The sequence below is a fragment of the Botryllus schlosseri genome, chromosome 13 (assembly GCF_051294905.1).
Source record: "Botryllus schlosseri isolate E-star chromosome 13, Bs_hap1, whole genome shotgun sequence".
In the NCBI taxonomy this organism is placed as follows: Eukaryota; Metazoa; Chordata; class Ascidiacea; order Stolidobranchia; family Styelidae; genus Botryllus; species Botryllus schlosseri.
The window spans coordinates 15109079-15126886 of record NC_137248.1 but is presented as its reverse complement, the minus strand read 5'-3'; the positions used below and the strand labels follow the sequence as shown (position 1 = coordinate 15126886).

Below are 17808 nucleotides of genomic sequence, written 5' to 3'. Positions count from 1 at the left end.
TTTTATACCAATGCTATACATAATTTTACCGGATATCTGAATTTTGAGATATGATAACTTCAATTCGGTCTCTCTTCGAGCATATTATTCATTCTTACGAGTACAGCACAAGGCATCGCAACATACCTTTCCACGACACATGGCATCACGAAGTCGCCCGAGAAGCAATAAATACCTTCAATCAAAACCCCTTCTCTGAGAGTTGCCGAAAACGTAGACACGACAAATGCCGCGGCGCGTTGCGCTCCTTGAATCAATCGACATGAGTAAACGTGAGTTTACCTGAGTTCAGATACCCGTGCCTATATTATGGCGGGAAAATATTTCCAACTAACAAGAGAGACCATAAAGAGGTAATTGTAATTCGCAATTGCAATCGTAGTCGCCTGAGCAACGTAGATATATATAACGTTGAAGGATGTAGCAAATTAAAATTGACCGATAGCATCGATAAACTGATAATTAGCAGAAGTGCGGAAATAATTGACAGGGCGGCATGGTGGAAACTACAGGTGCTATATTGTAAGAGACTCTCAAAGACGATATGTTAAACGCGAGGCTACCGTAATTTAGAACAGTGGTTCTCAACCTCCGCTCAGCGACGTCTTTTCGGCCAGGTATTTTAAAAGATTATACCTTAGTCTTAAGATGCGAAATGTTGAAGGCTTGTCAATTGATGAAATAAATAAGACATCAACGTCAACCATGGCCTAGTAGTAGTAGGCCATGCGTCAACATATTCAAAACATTAGGCCTGGAAAACATGTTCGATTTAACTTGAAGTTCAAGCCGTCTCCTTGGACGACATGCGAGCGTCAAGTAGGCCTATACGAGCTGACCCGGTAAACCGCGCAGTTTGCACGATCATTCGTTTTCGATTCATTCATTTTGTGGATAACCACGTATCACTGTTACCAGGTGTTTTCGTTCGGCATATTGCATTCATAGTACGTCTGGCGGTAGTGGGAAATGAGCAAGATAGCACGACAAGGTGCTTGGTCCAGTCACAGTGTTGGGATCAAGTCACTACCTTCGAGTCACAAGGCAATTCTAGTCATTGTACATTCTGACTCGAGTCAATTGAAGTCACTCGATTTTTGGAGGTGACTCGACTCAAGTCAGGTCGAGTCAAGTAACAAGTCAAGTCGTAAAGTCATGTCGAATTTTCGAAGTTCGGGCATGATTTAAGCTATTTCATTTTGCGAGATGATCGAAGTACAGATTGGTTTACTATGAATTATGAATCGAGCGAAGAATATCCAGGTAATCATACATTCAACGGGGCATTTTATGGCTCACATATATGTAGAACTACTGGACCATGTCGGTAACTGTCCGCAAAAAATATCACAGAATGTGAATTGTCAGAAGTTGAAACAAAATGATATGATCCAATACGCAACATACGTATATAATATATATCCATACGATACAATTGAAGCCTGTACAAATTGTTGGCGAGTAATATAAATGTGTAAACCTATATATCAGTCTGATTTACCTTATGCAAGCGTTCGTTGAGATTAGTACTGAGCAGAAAAACACTGTCACAGATAGAATTGTACAGTCTAAGGCAATGTAAGCTCCAATCACTACGTTTGCGGTGAATTTATTTATGACTTGGCGATGGAGGCTGAGTAATACCAGGCTACGCAATCGTTGAATGACAGGTTGCTCACATGTCATACCATAGTGTCGAGAGCATGCACGTACAGGTACAGCGAGTTACAAGACACCGATTATTAGGTGATTGAAAATTGACTCGAATATTTTGCTTCGAGTCACGAGTAAATCCAAATTTCGAGACGCCGAGTCAAGTCAAGTCATTTTTCCGAGTTAAGTCCAAAGTCATCTGAAAAATTTGACTCGAGTCAAGTCATGACTCGAGTCATCCCAACACTGACTAGGTTCGACTCCAAAGCGCTTCCTCTCTAGATATTGTCGAAGAGATGAATACGAGTTGGCGTAGTCGGTTAATTCACGGCCTTCATCGCGAAAGATTGTAATCGATACCTCGGCGCTAGCACGTTTATCTGAGCAAAAGTGTTTGACCTCGAATCAGCAGACTAACTTCGGTCAAATCACATGAATATACTATCAAGAACATAACCATCAAAATGTCACTCTCTCTAGTAATGTGCGTGCCTAAAACAGCTTCTTACGTTACATTTTGAGTTGATTTCGATTTTTGCAGGTCCACTGGTCCGCCAAATTTTTTTATTGATTTTACCGGTCCGCGAGGTGAAAAAGGTTGCGAACCACTGATTTAGAATACATCTACGTGGTCAATGAATTATGTTTACTTCATTTATTTCGAATATTCAATTATTTCCACGATTCTGTGTGAGTTTCTTCTTGTTTATTTCCTACATTTCTATTTTTGATCGATTATCCCGAGTTTTGAGGGTGACGACTCCAGTAGTAAGACGCTTATGGCTCGGTGACTCGACTTTGCTAGCTGCGTCATATCGAGCCTTCCCTCTGTACCTTGTCTATCCGTATATCACATTCCATGCAACTACATTTTTATGTAATTTTTGTATCCAAACGGTTAGCCAACAAACGATTCTCTCTCCCTCTCTCTCAACAAAAGAGTTCATTTGACAGTTGTCCATCAAGACAGAAAATGTCGAGTGTTTCCATTGTCCATAGGCCACATTATAACAATGCGACAGCGGTAGTATGGTTTCACTATGGTCACCGTTATGGTATATAGGTGTACCGCAGATATACCACCAAATTGCAACGAAAACCTCGGAAACATAGAAGTATTCAAACTTATATCGTCGTTCGAACCACTATTTTAGCGGTTTATAGCTGTATGCAATCGGCTATAGTCGTTGTAATTTTAAGGTGTTGACTGTTGATAGATTACAACCCCTATGATCCGTCATACCTTCTAATATACTTTGATGATCGGCAGGATACTGGCAACAAACCCGCACCGGTCCGTGGACCCGGGGTTGAGTACCACGGCTCTGAAGGGTCATGTATCGTGGCTATTATATGTAAGAAATGCTGCTGAGCTGCTGTAGAATTGCCCACCAGAATCAAATTTATTGTTTGCGTAGTAATAGCATGCCATATGTACTGCTATCGAGTAGGTTATTGACTGCCTGAGAGAAGATTATTTCACGACCTTATGAGTTGTATCATGATTTCAACATCTTATACTTCATCTCGCTGTGGAATACTTGAAACCACGATTGATTGTAACACAGCATGCAAAATATGTAGTAAATAGTTACTCGCATTAGTGGATTCACGTTTCTGTGACGTCGTGATCAAGCCACAGCAATAATAACATTGCCACAGGCGCAATAAAATATGCATGGTAGCAAAACACCAAATGGAGAAAGGGCATTACCCATCATCTACTTTGTGGTTGTATACTTGAACTCACCACATCATTCATAGATACTCCTGTCCTATTATACCACAATTAATTATAGGCTAGTTTCCTGGCCCTGGTTATATGCCTCTTCCAGTCAATATAACAAAGCTGAGGAACGAGTGAATCGCATTCTCTTGGAGAGTGTTACAAAGTTTCTGTGAGTGCAACTTCAATAAGGCAAACAATAATGAAGATTTGCGACTCTGACTCTCTACACCAGTGGTTCTTTACCTTTTTTCCTCCAGCGCCCCCTTTAAAAAATTATCGTGTTCTAGTGCCCCCCCACCATCCCATATTGTAAGTACTGTAATAAAGAAAATGGGTAAGAGGGAGGGCCGTAACATCACTTCGTCAGTCCCTCTAAAAAACGATTGTGTTGAGCACCCATAGCCTGATATATTAAATTTCTTGGGGCTTCGCAGCCAAGAACCCCGTCGCGTGATTTCGATATTCTGCAAAGCTTGTGTGGCCTGGTCGCCCTAGGCGTCAAAGTTTGCTATAATGCATGAATGAATAGGTGGTAATTGCATATGTATGTCGCTATAAACTTTATATCCTCTCTGCCCACGTAATCAGATTTACCAGTAGCGCTGAGTGAGCTGTTGCCTTCGAAAATGACGACCAGGTAATTAATAATTAAACTAATTCGGACGTGCCATTGTACAAATTAGTTCATTACATGTCGTTATTTTGTTACCTCTTGTCCGCGAAATAGTCAAAAGATATTGAAACACATAAACGTATTAAACTAAAGTAAGCACACGGTTCAAAATTGGTATTTCTTCACTTGCAAATAATTTTTCTCTGATGGTTGTTATTTGTCCTGTGGGGTGCAGATTGCGACGACATGATAATTCGACACGAGCGATTTAAGCCAGGGTTGCAACCAAGTCACAGGGATCCGAGTCACAAGTCAATCTCAATTTTATATTTTTGACTCGAGTCAAGTCGAGTCATTTTCAATTTACCCCCGAGTCAAGTCCGAGTCCAAGTCAGCGAGCAGAGGTTCGAGTAATAATCATGGTATTTTGACTCAAGTCCGAGTCCAGGTCATTGTGTCGACTGCCTAGTTTCCAGTTAAAGTCTTGCTAAACCCCCTTTTTATAACTCTATTTGGTGATATCGAATGGTTCGCATTTATAATATACTAATTTTCATCACTGTTAGCAGTTTCTGGTCGCATTTTTAAATACCAGTACCAATAAACGAAATCCAAATAGCGTGTTTACTTTAATATTATTGGAAATTACAATGAAATGTCGGTCTTTGCCGTCTTAGTCTCGAGTCATATGACCTGGTTCGAGTCATGCGCAATGACTCGAGTCCAAGTCGAGTCAATACACAAATTTACTCGCGCCGAGTCGAGTCATTTCCATATTTTGAGAAAATGACTCGAGTCAAGTCGAGTCGAGTCATCAGAAAGTCGTGACTCGAGTCGAGTCGAGTCATCAGAAAATCGTGACTCGAATCGAGTCGAGTCATTACTCGAGTTACTACAACCCTGTTAAGCACCTATGGACAATTACACTTATTTATATCGTAGTTTACGGTCAACAATCAACATAAGGGCAATCTTCTTCGGCTATAGTTTTCTAGCTGACGATCTTTTTGGCACACTTCTCGGGGTCCCATATTGGCCGGAACGTCATATGTCTTTGCTCATCGTGGCGTGGTAATGGCCGACGCCGAAATGCCTATTTATATTTTCGATAATTATGCGTATTTTTTCGTGGGGGAGTCGTCAAAACATGATGTGTAATTTATGTTCATTCACCGAACTAATTTTGGGGCACCCTTCGAGCTCACTCCCCCTCGATTGGTGGTTTGGGTTGCAGCAGTTTCGGTCCTGGTAAGAGGTCGAAGTCCAGTCGGTCTTTTCGGGTCTTGAGTATTGGAAGTAGTTCGCGATTTAATCGCGCTCGAGGACCGCTCGACTATAATAAACCATGTACCAATTGTATGTGGTATTTTCAGGGTCAAATCAAGGTGGTTAGAACAACGATTGGGTACGGTTTCATACCCTGTGGATCGAACCAGATGTACACATCCCGAATTCACATATGCGATTGGCAATACGGGGAAATTAATGGGATTGGATTTTGTTTCAGTGCTTTGTGTGACTAAGTAAGTCAACTGCGAATGGTATGCATGTATCTGCTCACATTGAATTTAGTACTGAAACCAGTTATTAATTTTAACATGAATGTATTCCAAACAAAGCAACTCATGTAGCGTTCATATGAGGTTGTGGACCACAGCCCTATATATAGTATCATCCTTTATGATACGATGAAGAAATATTCTGACGATTCAATTCTGTAGCTCTAAAATACAAGTAGGCCTATATTTAGTTATTCATTTCGTGCACAAAGCATATTTTATGTATAAGGGGCTCTCACCTTCAAAAGTGACATACAGTGCCTCCTTCTTCGATTTCCACACGCTGTGTGCTGCAAGATATAATACCTATAGTTCGAAACATTTTGTTGAAAATTACCCTAGCAAGCGTGACGGTCGTGTTTTAACGGGAAATTGGCGATCTAAAAGTACGCGCAATTCAATTTACATGAATTATAATAACCTACTACATTTATGAAAGCATATGTAGAAAACGTCGAGATTTGACATGTTTTCTGCAATGTTAATTTGCTCTGAAGACTCATTAGGGATATGTCCTACTACTACATCATTTACTGCTAAGCTATTTTTCTTCAGCGCCCTCCATATCGCCCCCCTGAGCGTTTCCGCCCCCTTCAAAATCGCCAGCGACTACTAAGAACCACTGCTCTACACCCCTACAGCCATTGGTATGTCTTCGAGAGCGATGTTATCAAGTAAACGTCTGTCTCTTTCGTCAGTACGATTTGGAAAATTCGTATGCTGGATTAAGAGGCCAGGATTCAGCTCACGGCTAGTGTAGCAAACTGTCAAACGAATTTATGCGAGAGTAGCCGATTAGATAACCTGGAATATCGATGCAAATATTTCTGTTCTGGAAATTGCGATTACTGTTACATATGCGTACACCTGTAATTATGATAATGTCGTCTGACATTCGTCGTAACTTTGTTGGAGTTCTTATACGTGTGCTCGTCTTGTCGTGGTATCTCGACGGACTCTGATACATTTTCACAGTGAACGCCAACATGGCCTTAAGCCTTTTAGCATGTCTGCTATTGGATTCAGACGATTGCGATACGAGTCTCGAAGACATAATGTTTCAGCAATATCAAGATCTACATACGCCAAATCAAATGCCTCCAGACCAGCATCCGGCATATGCCAACCAAAGTCAACCTCAACAAAATCCTGGTTTGCCAATACCTCCACCGCAATACGGGTATGCGGCATCACATCCCAATCAACCCACACCCGAACAACAAATTCCCGGCTATCAGCCTGACATCGTGAATAAGCAACCGATGATTCAGTATGACCCACACGACATGGTAAGGATACCACGGCGCTTGTTTCATTGAAATATTTCGTACATCGTTTTAGTAGAACTGTGCTCGGATGATCCGTATGAATCTGAACATGTTGTGCTTGATCCTATTGAAATTAGAATATAGAATGGTCCACCATTTTATGCGACAGTACAAAGTAACATACACAACGATCGTCTACGGAAGCTAAGCATACGATCCATGTAGTTTGATAATAATTCCTTCTACGCTTTCAAGGAATTCTAGCCAAGGATAATATTAGACACAGCACACCAGGGGTTGCCAACCTTTACGACCAAAGGGCCACATGCAATTGACGAACCAGTGCGCGGGCCACTAGCCGCGCAAGGCGCGATTTGTTTTTAAAAGTATATAGGTCAATAATATTGTTACTCGAGTATATCTGCTGTATATCGCTGGGCTCAGTTTGTAAGGACAGTACTATTCGGCGCCTGGACACATCGATATCGAAAGATTCAGCCAACATGCGTCAATCACTTTGTGCCTAGGTTTCGTCGTAGACGATCTTTATACGAGCGCAAACGCAAGGTCGCATGTTGGTCGACAGTTTCCTTCATAATTGCGAATATAGTTAGACTCAATCTGGTACATCACGTGTTTTTTTCATTATCAGGAGGGGGCAATATTATTAAAAGCAAGAAATCGAATGACAAACATATTCCGCGGAGCGTGAAAAAAATTTCTACTTCAGATAAATCTACCGCTACATATTTTTATTCATTGTAATGTACGAAGATGTACCAAAAATGTTACTGGCCCATGCATCTGCCAATGCGTCGAAACTGATATTTTAGTTCTGGTGTTGCGAGCAGACTAATCAAATTTTTGTTTTGCCTTGCAAGTTCACAATCTGGGCAATCCATTTTTGATAATATAACTAGTTTCAAAAATTGCCTCGCGGGTCACTCAAAACCTTCTCGCGGGCCACGGGTTGGCCGCCCCTGCATTAGACACTACATCTGGCTAAGTTGTGAGTCAAAGTAGAATAAAACGTACTGGAATTATAAGTGCTAATATGCATCTGCACCTGTCGTCAATTAAACGTGCCTATATAGAAATGATTACGCATTTCGATTTCTTTTCAGGTAAGTGCACGACCAGTTCCTAACTACTTGTATTTATCCATTTTCACGACGCTGTGCTGTTGCTGCTGCCTCGGGATAGGCGCTATTGTCACTTCGTGTCAGGTATAATATACAGTTATTTTGCTTAGACATCATCACCGATGCTCTATAGCAGGGGTCGGGAACCTTTTTCGAACGAAGAGCCATATTGACCCAATATTTTCAATTATATCTCACAAAGAGCTATAAATGTCAATCAACTGTTACGTCACAATTGAAACTTTGTGACGTATTGGTAGTACTCATACATGGGATTCGTAGTGTGCACCATATTTTCTCTGTTCACATGCGTAGGTGGAGCCGAACATGGTCACTACAGCAGTACATACCTTGAAACTTTCAATGATAATTTGTGTTTTCGATGGACGTTTTTGAATGACTATAGTGTTTGAATATTTTCATTCCCAAAATAAAGGAAGTTCGAATTGTGTTCGAAATAAAGCGCGAAAGTAGAATTAAGGCACATATGAGGGACAGACGGGCCAAGCCTCAACCGTGATAGTGCAACTCATCGTAAATACCTTGAGAATATACAATCATTGATATTAATCGCATGTAATTGTTGCACTGATTCTGAATATCTAAATATTGATCGACTTCTTCAGTAGTCGGCTAACAAAACGTTGCGCTACGCACCTACATGTTAACGGCGGTAGTAGAAAGCTACTTAGCAATCAAGAACATTGATAGCTATGGCGTTGTTTTGAATTTGAATTTCTAATTGTGAATGTCACTTCCAAGGCAGCTCATTTCTCGTCGTAGATCAGAAATAAAATGTGTACTTGAAAACTGCATTGTAATACAAGCGTCGCCATGTTCGATAACCGTTGATCAATGAATTCAAGATTTCAAGACGCGCGATGTCGGGTACACCGAAATCGCGAGTGATGTTAGTCTCCGGTGCATATTTGAGGAATTTGAAAAAGGAAATAAGGACCCCTAACCCTGGATACCCCACTTTCATGAACTGCCAAAGATATGTTTATGCTACCACCAGAATAATTATTCTGGTCATTATCAAAATTCACTAACTATTTCCTGCAATATTGATATATTGGGTTCAATGTTAATAATTTGTTAAAGAGCCATATTTTATACCCAAAAGAGCCATATATGGCTCGCGAGCCATAGGTTCCCGACCACTGCTCTATAGGCATTAGCTAATATGCGGACCGTAATTTTTTTCCATCCATATGTGTGAAATATTCTACTTTCCAGTATATTATAAGATATGCTGATTTAGGCTGTCGCATACTAGCTACCAGTTTTTTGTGCCAGCCTAAATGAAAGAGTTTTGCTGATAGCGTCACAAATGTGCATGTACTGCCGATTCTGTAACATGCTTTGACACAGACTTATCACTGTCACAATTTTAACTAATTCAACTATAGATGATTTACCAAAATGATTTGCCAAAAACTTTATTCGCGACAGGACAGCTCGTTTGAGTGACAATTGAAAATACCGTTCATTCGAATGACAATGCGTCGATGTAATTAAGGCATTGCTAGTTTTTACACCTTATTTATCTTCCACTTACTAATCAATCATCTTATTCGTTGCACGAGCCTTCGAGGGCCGGCACCATTATCAGGTGTGGAAAGATTTCGAATTCAAACACTGTATAGGCATGTTGTGACATCATAGAGACAAAATACTCTTAGGTTGCAGAATTGTACACGTCATGATATCATGACAGTAAAATCATAGTTTCGATTTCAAACACCCGAGGGGAAGCGCTCCGAGAACTTTTGGGACGAATAAAAATAATAATTTTTAAGTTGGCATTATGTAAAGTGGAAAAGATACCTGGGTGGTAATTTTTTTGTATGGTCTGCCATTGGCTCAACGCAGTAGTGTCATAATGGTCATTTGAGTGAAAAATAGCAGAATGGTTCAAGTTTATTTGATTGACAATTGCAAATGGTGACGGTTTCGGATTAAGGCTAGCCGGGGGTTGGACGAGGTTAAGGTGAGGATTCATCAACTCAAAACAAATCGCGGGCCAATTTTTAAATTTCGTAGAGGCCGCGGGCCGAAACAATTCACTAGAGAAAATCGGCCACAAAGTTTAAATATCACATTTCTAAAACCTCACGGCAGTTCAACGCTGTGCTCTTTAAGGCAATGGGCATACTTACCACTTACCACACAAAAAATACTATTTCATTAATGGCATACAACAAAAATTATCATTATCATCACTTTCATTATATTTTGAACTATTAGCTGCGCGCGATAGCTGACAACACTTTTCAGTGTCTAAAGAATTGATATTGAAGTTAGTTAGACACGATATTTGCTGGAAAACTATCTGCTCGTAAAGCTTGAACTTGTGGGCGAGTCACAAGTCGTTTTGTAAGCGTCTGGTTTTGGCAGTGTCTGGGCAATTGTACGTCAAGGCAATATGCGCATTCATAAGAGCTTATTCCTCCTCCATGGAAGTCTATTACAATTGCCAAAGCCATATCGGCTAGTGAGGAATAGTGATGTTTGGTACAGGAGAAGAGCTTATTTTGTACAGTAGTATTTTTTAACTGAAATCAATTCCAACATGCCAAAATGCTTTACTAAGCGTTCTTCAGAAATCTCAAATGAGGTCGCGAGCCGCAAAATATGAGTCCACGGACCGCATTTTGATGACTCCTGAGCTGGAGTTAAGGCCAGGAGGTATGGTTAGGGTTTTTGACTGGATTAGTTCAAGTAGCACATGCCAGATCTGTAGAAACCCGTTGTGAATAAGTAAAACGAAAGTAGCATAATTCAGTTGCGTTAATATTGAAAGACCGGCCCCCGAAAAAAATTAAAAACCGGTCCGTAGAGCAAACGAGGTTGCAGACCCTTGCTTCAGTCAAGGGTATACAGCCTGCTCGTGCGATACTATAAGGGCATTTTGGCATCAGCCATCACCTCCGCGACAGAATACCCAAAGACATACAAAGTTTTGGTCGGTGTCTGACTTCGCGAAGTGCGTTTATAAAAATGTCGATGACGCATGTTGACCGACAACTCCGATATTGAGTAACGTAACAGTAGCAATTGTATGGTATATTCAAATCGAAATGAACCCGAGTATTTTGGGCTAACACTAGTCAGGGGTAATCGTCAGCAATGAGTAGATAATTGCAAAGAACATTGTATATCAACAATCGTATCACATAATATGACGTCACCAACATGAAATTTGGAATAATCGGCGCGATGAGAGCGCTTAAGCTCAAAGTACTATTTTTGAAACTCCTTCTGTAGGCACATACGGAATATACTATTCGTTTGTGTATTTAAGTCCTGTACCTTAAAGAAGCTCTTCAAGTAACAGTAACATTATTAGTAGCTGCAGTAAGCCACTATACTGCAAGAACATTGCGTATAGTTTTGACTTAATGGACTATATATAGACAAACTTTTATCGCCCCCTGGAAGACGAATAAGGTACCGGCGCCCCCGACCCCCGCCTTCACCACGCATAAATAGGAAAACGAACTGCATTTATTACAGATTAATCAGAGTACTGATTACTCGAACTGATAGAGATGGTGTATTGTGATCATACTCAATATATTGGGTGTGAAATCTGATAAGAACAATCTCATTCTTAAATCTCTACATCCCGTGCTGTCAAGTCGGTGTCAAGTCGGTTTTCGCTGTGAGTAAGAACCTTTGTTACGGCACTAAAAGCACGTTCTATATCAATTATGAGCGAGAAAGGGCAACGCGACTCCAGTGAGAGAATTTCTATTCCATTAATTGTGTATCCAGAACGATTGATAGGAGATAGTGAACTCTAGTTTGAACTCAAAATTGTTCTACAATGTCACCTGCTCTTCAATCCTTCTACGCTCAGTAACCGTACATAATTAATTGATTATTCGGTAAAGAATTTATAATTGGAATATATCCAGAAATCAGATTACCATATTATTTCCGTCTCACGAAATTTCGGGATATCACGGTCGTGTCACTGAATCCAGACAGTGCCATCTTCACCTTTCACCTCACGTTTCATCATTACCAAGAACAAATATATTCGACTCATAAGTGGAGAATATCTCCGTCAAGTATAAGTTTCCTCGCAGTGCAGTAATAACTGCGCAAATACTTGGTAGTTCTCACAGCGCACATTAATCCACACTTTATAGCAGTGGTCGGGAACCTATGGCTCGCGAGCCATATATGGCTCTTTTGAGTATAAGATATGACTCTTTGATATATTTTTAATTTTGTACTTCATTTTGTCGATATTGCAGCAACTTGTTGGTATATTTTTTAAGGACCAGAATAATTATCTTCGTGGCAGCATAAACATGTATTTGAGAAGTCAAGGCAGTGGCGTATTCAGGGTTAAGGGCTCGGACCCCTTTACAAAATCCTAAAATTTAAGTTGATGTAGCGCCAGCGAACAACATCCCTCGCGAATTCGATATACCCGGCATCGCGCGATGCATAATATTGGACTGCAACGTTGGTTGAACAAGAGAACAGCAGACATGGGGAGATATGACAATCTAGTTTTTAAATACACATTGTGTTCCTGTTCTACGCCGAGAAATGAACTATCTTGAAAGTGACATTCCAATTACAAAAACAAATTACAAACAACGCTTCGCTATCCACGTCCAAATTGATAAGTAGCTTTCTATTACTCTACTGACGTTAAAATGCAGGCGTGTAGTGCGACGTTTATGTTACCGCCGATTTGAGAAGTCGATCAATATTTAGATTTTTGGAATCAGTGCTATAGTTATTTGGAGTAATATCATGCATTATAAATTATTAGTAGGGCAAGTTTTTGCAACTTTTGCAACTTTTTTTTACAGCTTCCGGCAGCTTCCTAAATACTCGTAAGATATGTAGAATGCTGTTTTAAACTGTTTGAAGGAATCTTTGCAACTTTTTGCAACTTTTGTCCATTTTTCTCATGCAACTTTTTGCAACATTTTGCAACTTTTTCGAATTTTCATGAAAGTATTTTCGATTTTGGTGAAATACACGGCCAAATGCGACTGAAACATCGTAAATCAGCACCGAAGTAACGCTTTTACGGGTATTTGGGGAGCTGAACCGGAAAATTGACCTTTTTTTTAGTCAACCGAGCAAAATGCAACTTCTGCAACTTTTTAACTTTTTTCAAAAATAAATGCAACTTTCCACGGAATTAACTGCAACAAAAACTTGCCCTTAGTTATTTACGATGAATTGCGCTATCACAGGATGATTAGTAGCCTACGAGTTTTTACAGAGAAAATATGGCGCCTGTGACGAATTCCATGTTGTGAGTTCGAATTAGTTCTACAATGACGTCACGAATTTTCAATTAGGACGTAACAATTGATTGACATGTACGGCTCTATGGGAATTAAAATGGAAAATATAGGGTTCACATAACTCTTCAGACAAAAAAGGTTCCCAACCACTGCTTTATAGGGATTCTGCCGAGTGCTGAAATCAGTCCATTGATGGGCAGGATCAACGTTGTGAAGTAACTATGGACTTTTCCGGTATAGCTGAATGAATAGGCCAACGACCCTGAATTGCCTTGACTGAATCGATTTTGCATTTTACTGCGTACTTGGCTGCTTTATCCATCAATCATTTCAACACTACGTAGTAGTTGCCTTCTAAACCTACACCGCCGCCATTTACTTTCACCGCCCGATCGCCCATTTCATGGCCAGTGTCCCCTTCACGCTCGCAAACGCCCCCAGGAGGGCGCTGGCGCCCACTTTGGGAACCAATGGACTAGACCAGTGGTTTCGAAACTGTAGTATGCGTACAACTAGTGGGACGCGAGAAAACATCAAATAATACGCGAGCACCTGTAGCGGACCTATAAATTTCAGCATTGAAAAAAATATTTTGAACTAGATTTCTAATTTGTTTGTATTCAAGTAACGCTGGGCCTTTTCAAACCAGATAGTACGAAGGAGGAAGGGTAGACTCGTGTCATCAGTAACTAAAGATCTTCAATGTAGAAATGACCTGATGGCACAAACTATCTGATATGTCAGATTGCTCGCGACCTAATTACGGTCCATTGTGCAACCTCGCGTCCAGCATACATTCCTCTGCCCCTAAAAGCGCGCAAACCTGATGTTATGAAAACTTCAACTGTACTATTTTGAACAAATACGTATAAATTCATAGAAACGCGATTTGCTGTTCCGGATATTTTTGATTATCAAGCCTTGTCACAATTTCAAACGATTTTATCTATACCTTTATCAGCGCACCAGACTTGACTTCGTAGCAAACCATTTTTGCCGAACTTACCCGTAACTTACAATCAAGTTCAAACAGCGGCCTTCAGCACTTTTGAGCTGCAAACATCCGTTGCAGTCGATATTACGAGGTTGTACGTGAGCTCATTCAAAATGTTCAAAATGGCACGCACGTAAAATTAATTAGGGAAGCACTTGACTAGACTTAGCTGTCGATACGTCTGCTGTCTGAGGATTTGCACCACACACAATGGCAAAACAATATTCTTTCTTTCGGTGATCACGGGGCACGATTTTTCATCGTAGCTAGTGAAATGTTTGGCCATCCCTTGATGTGCATCTTATCTGATCTGATATAATCGCATTTTTTTGCGTTGCAGGCAAATGCTTTGATGTATTCGGAACCCAAAGAGGCAAAGCGGAAAGCAGCGATTGCGTTCAAGTTGAACATTGTTGGAGTTGCCATCGGTGTCGTCATCGCATTCACCTACGCGGTGCTGAGATTAATGTGATGAATAATTGAACAATTTTATCGAATTATCAACTGACCACTACCATCCGTAAAGCGTTGCAAACATACCCTTTATTTAGGCTTTTGGAAGCACAGAACTTCAATATTGTTTGCTACAAAATCCCTTTATTGGTATAATTAGGGTTGGGACTTCGGGATCAAATTTGAAATCCCGGGATCGGGATTTCCCGGGATTATCGCTCCTCAATCCCGGGATTCCCCGGGATTAGAAAAGTTGTAAAATACACATACAAGTTACACAAATAACATTTAGTCCTTGTGATATTGAATTGACGCAAAACATAAGAGCATCAAGAGTATCATCGTTTAGATCAGGGGTCCCAAACTCCAATTTGCTCGCGCAGGCCAATTTCGTCGTTTTTGATGACGCGGTGGGTAGCAGCATCAAATAGGGGTATAGTATGTATTTCCCAGTACGCCTTTTTTTTCGGACCTTGCAGATGGGCATTCCATACACATTGTGAAAATGTAATACACTATTGTAATATTCACGGCTGCCACGAAAAAAGCATATTTTTCAATATTTTTTAAAAATATTGTTGTGCTTGGCATAATTTGGCGACATAGGGAGTTATTTAGAAACTATGCGAGACGACAAATGCATCGTGTCATCGTAAAAGCTGTCGCATTATAATTTAGCAGCTAGTGGACTTTTGATGTGTGATAGCGATTCAGGTTTTTGAAGTGGTTTCAGAATGAAATTTCAAGTTCTCAAATCCGAAATCTGAAATTTTCGAGTTTAATATTGTCGAATGCTTGAAAAATCAAAACGCCTACGTCGGCCGCAAAAACAGTTCTGGCGGGCCGCGTGTTTGAAGCCACTGTTCTAGACAATCAGTCGAGTGTGTGACACTGCTTTATTACCAAAATAAGAGATATGGCCTTGGTAGATGCTGTTCACAAATCCCGGGGTTTCATCGGGATTGCTTCAAAGCCCGGGATCCCGGGATCGGGATTTCCCGGGGTCCCAACGATAGGTGTAATATCGATGATGGGAAAAATTGGTTTGTTGGTGCTAAGCGACACTGTCACGACACTAATGGTTGTTTGTTCGAGTCTAGCCTCGTTTCTGTGTGTCGGAGCTTTATCCGTATAAAAACATATGACGTTGCGGAAATTACTGTACGGGGCGCAAATGATCTTATAGGCCAGGGCCGGGGGGCGGCGAGGTAATTTCCGAAATTTATAATATCCTAAAAAATGGATTGCACAGATAGTGAACTTGCAAGGCCAGCCAAAAATTTGATTAGTCTGGCCGCAATACTTGAGATGTGATGACTAAAATATCAGTTCCTAAGCATTGGCAGATCCATGAGCCAGTCACATATTGGTAGATCTTCGTACACTACAATAAAAGCAGAATAATTTAAATAGATTTTTTAAAAGTAAAAATTTTCTACACGTTGGTCGAAGCTTTCGATATCGATATGTCCAGGCGCCGAACAGCCCTGTCCTCGCAAACTGAGCCCAGCGATATACAGCAAGCCCGCAATATAGTCAAGTGCTAATATTATTGACCTATAAACATCAACAAAATTTCGCGCTTGGCGCGGCTAGAGACCCGCGCAATAGTTCGTCAATCGAATGGGCCCTTTGGCTGAAAAGGTTGGCTACCCCTGTTATAGGCGATTGGCGCGAATGTTGTTTGAATAAAACAAACCTTGGTTTGTGAACAACTCACAACAAATTACTGAATTAATGTGCCCGTAGTTAGGGTACTCCACAATCATCTCTTTCATGCAGTGTAATAACAGTGCACTTTTCGTTTATTAAGTATATGATGTATATGTTTGATCTGTAAAAGTCAACGATGTTATAAATGGACGTGGGCGCATTTCTGCTCAATATTCGATGCGATAGCCCTTTATCGCGACAGGGACCTTATACAGTATAAGTTGGAGCAGTGGTTCCCAGCCGCTAACCCGCGTCCACGGTTCCTACCGGTTCGTCAAAATACTTCAATTTTATATCTCAGTTGCAAAAAGCAATAACTTGTAGGCTTCCCTAATATTGTGAGACACAAAACATCAAATTTGGAACTGACACAGAAATTTCGAATGTAATTTGCAGCACTGTGGCGTAGTGTCGAATTCATGGTCTTTTTCTGGTTTACCATATAAGTCACCAATTGGATTTAATCACAATGCTGTATGTGTTTTACGAAATTGTATAATGTAGCCTATCACCAGTTTTATGTGAAAGATCACAATAGTTTTAAACAAATCATCGAAGTCCCTCCTCAGTATAAAACCAACGATTAAATTCCAATTAATTGGTTCGTCAGGACTGTGCCTTGCGGAGACGTCGATAGAACTCCGTATAGCACGTGCAGATAAGATTAAGTTTCCATTCTGGGCTCTGGAGTTGCGTAATTTTGACGTTGTTGTTGGGTGTATTTTAGTTTCTGACGGTCTACCGGTTTGGAAGCGATGTTTTCAAATGTTACCATCCGCGAAGCTAAACGGGTTCAAAACCACTGGTGTATAGCGTTGCGTGTGTTGATGTGAATGACCTGCTGAAGCCACGGATAGCATGATAGTTTTTCGGTTATCTTGTATATTCGTATGGATGAATTGGGAAGACGCGTTACTGACGGTCATAATCCTACTGAAGACATAATGCCGTGGTTGTTATGTTCGTGCATTTACGTTTTTGTGTCGTACAACTCTTTCTTTCCATTGGATTAGTAATTACAACCAATCATTATTTCCTCGTGTGTCGTGCTTGTATTTATACCCTGTGTTCTGTTGTCTCGTGGTCTTTTCGTTTAACTGCACTCTGGATCGTGTCGCCTGTCTACAGTCTTACTGCTGATAATATACTGATTTCTTATTGCAACCTCGTCGTGTTGAGTTATTGTTCAAACAAGATCAAGAACATAACAATTGGTGTCAGAAGTGGGATTCGAACCCACGCCACCATTCGTCCAGACTTTAAAAGCTGGATTAATAAAAGATTGCGACGGGGGAAAAGATCTCAACTTCGCGCTCCAAACACTTCTCGCTACATACCGATGTGCACCGCACCCGAGCATAGACTGGAAAACGCCTGCTGATATTTTACATGGTCGGCA

The 17808-nt window shown here is 40.6% G+C and overlaps 1 protein-coding gene across 5 annotated transcripts; it reads left to right on the top strand.

Moving 5' to 3' along the window:
• Positions 1-359: 359 nt before the first annotated feature.
• Positions 360-17573, top strand: LOC145453415 (uncharacterized). Of its 5 annotated transcripts, XM_080331391.1 has the most exons (5): positions 360-5518; positions 6110-6201; positions 6581-6843; positions 7947-8048; positions 14584-17573. In XM_080331391.1, the coding sequence occupies exons 3-5, from the start codon at positions 6610-6612 to the stop codon at positions 14713-14715; spliced, it is 468 nt and encodes a 155-aa protein (XP_080187517.1). In that variant the 5' UTR covers positions 360-5518; positions 6110-6201; positions 6581-6609; the 3' UTR covers positions 14716-17573. The 5 variants fall into 5 exon arrangements, with proteins under 5 accessions (XP_080187517.1, XP_080187515.1, XP_080187513.1 ...); XM_080331389.1 differs by having other exon boundaries at positions 360-1263; positions 5369-6843; XM_080331387.1 differs by having other exon boundaries at positions 360-4019; positions 5369-6843.
• The last annotated feature ends 235 nt before the right edge of the window (positions 17574-17808 follow it).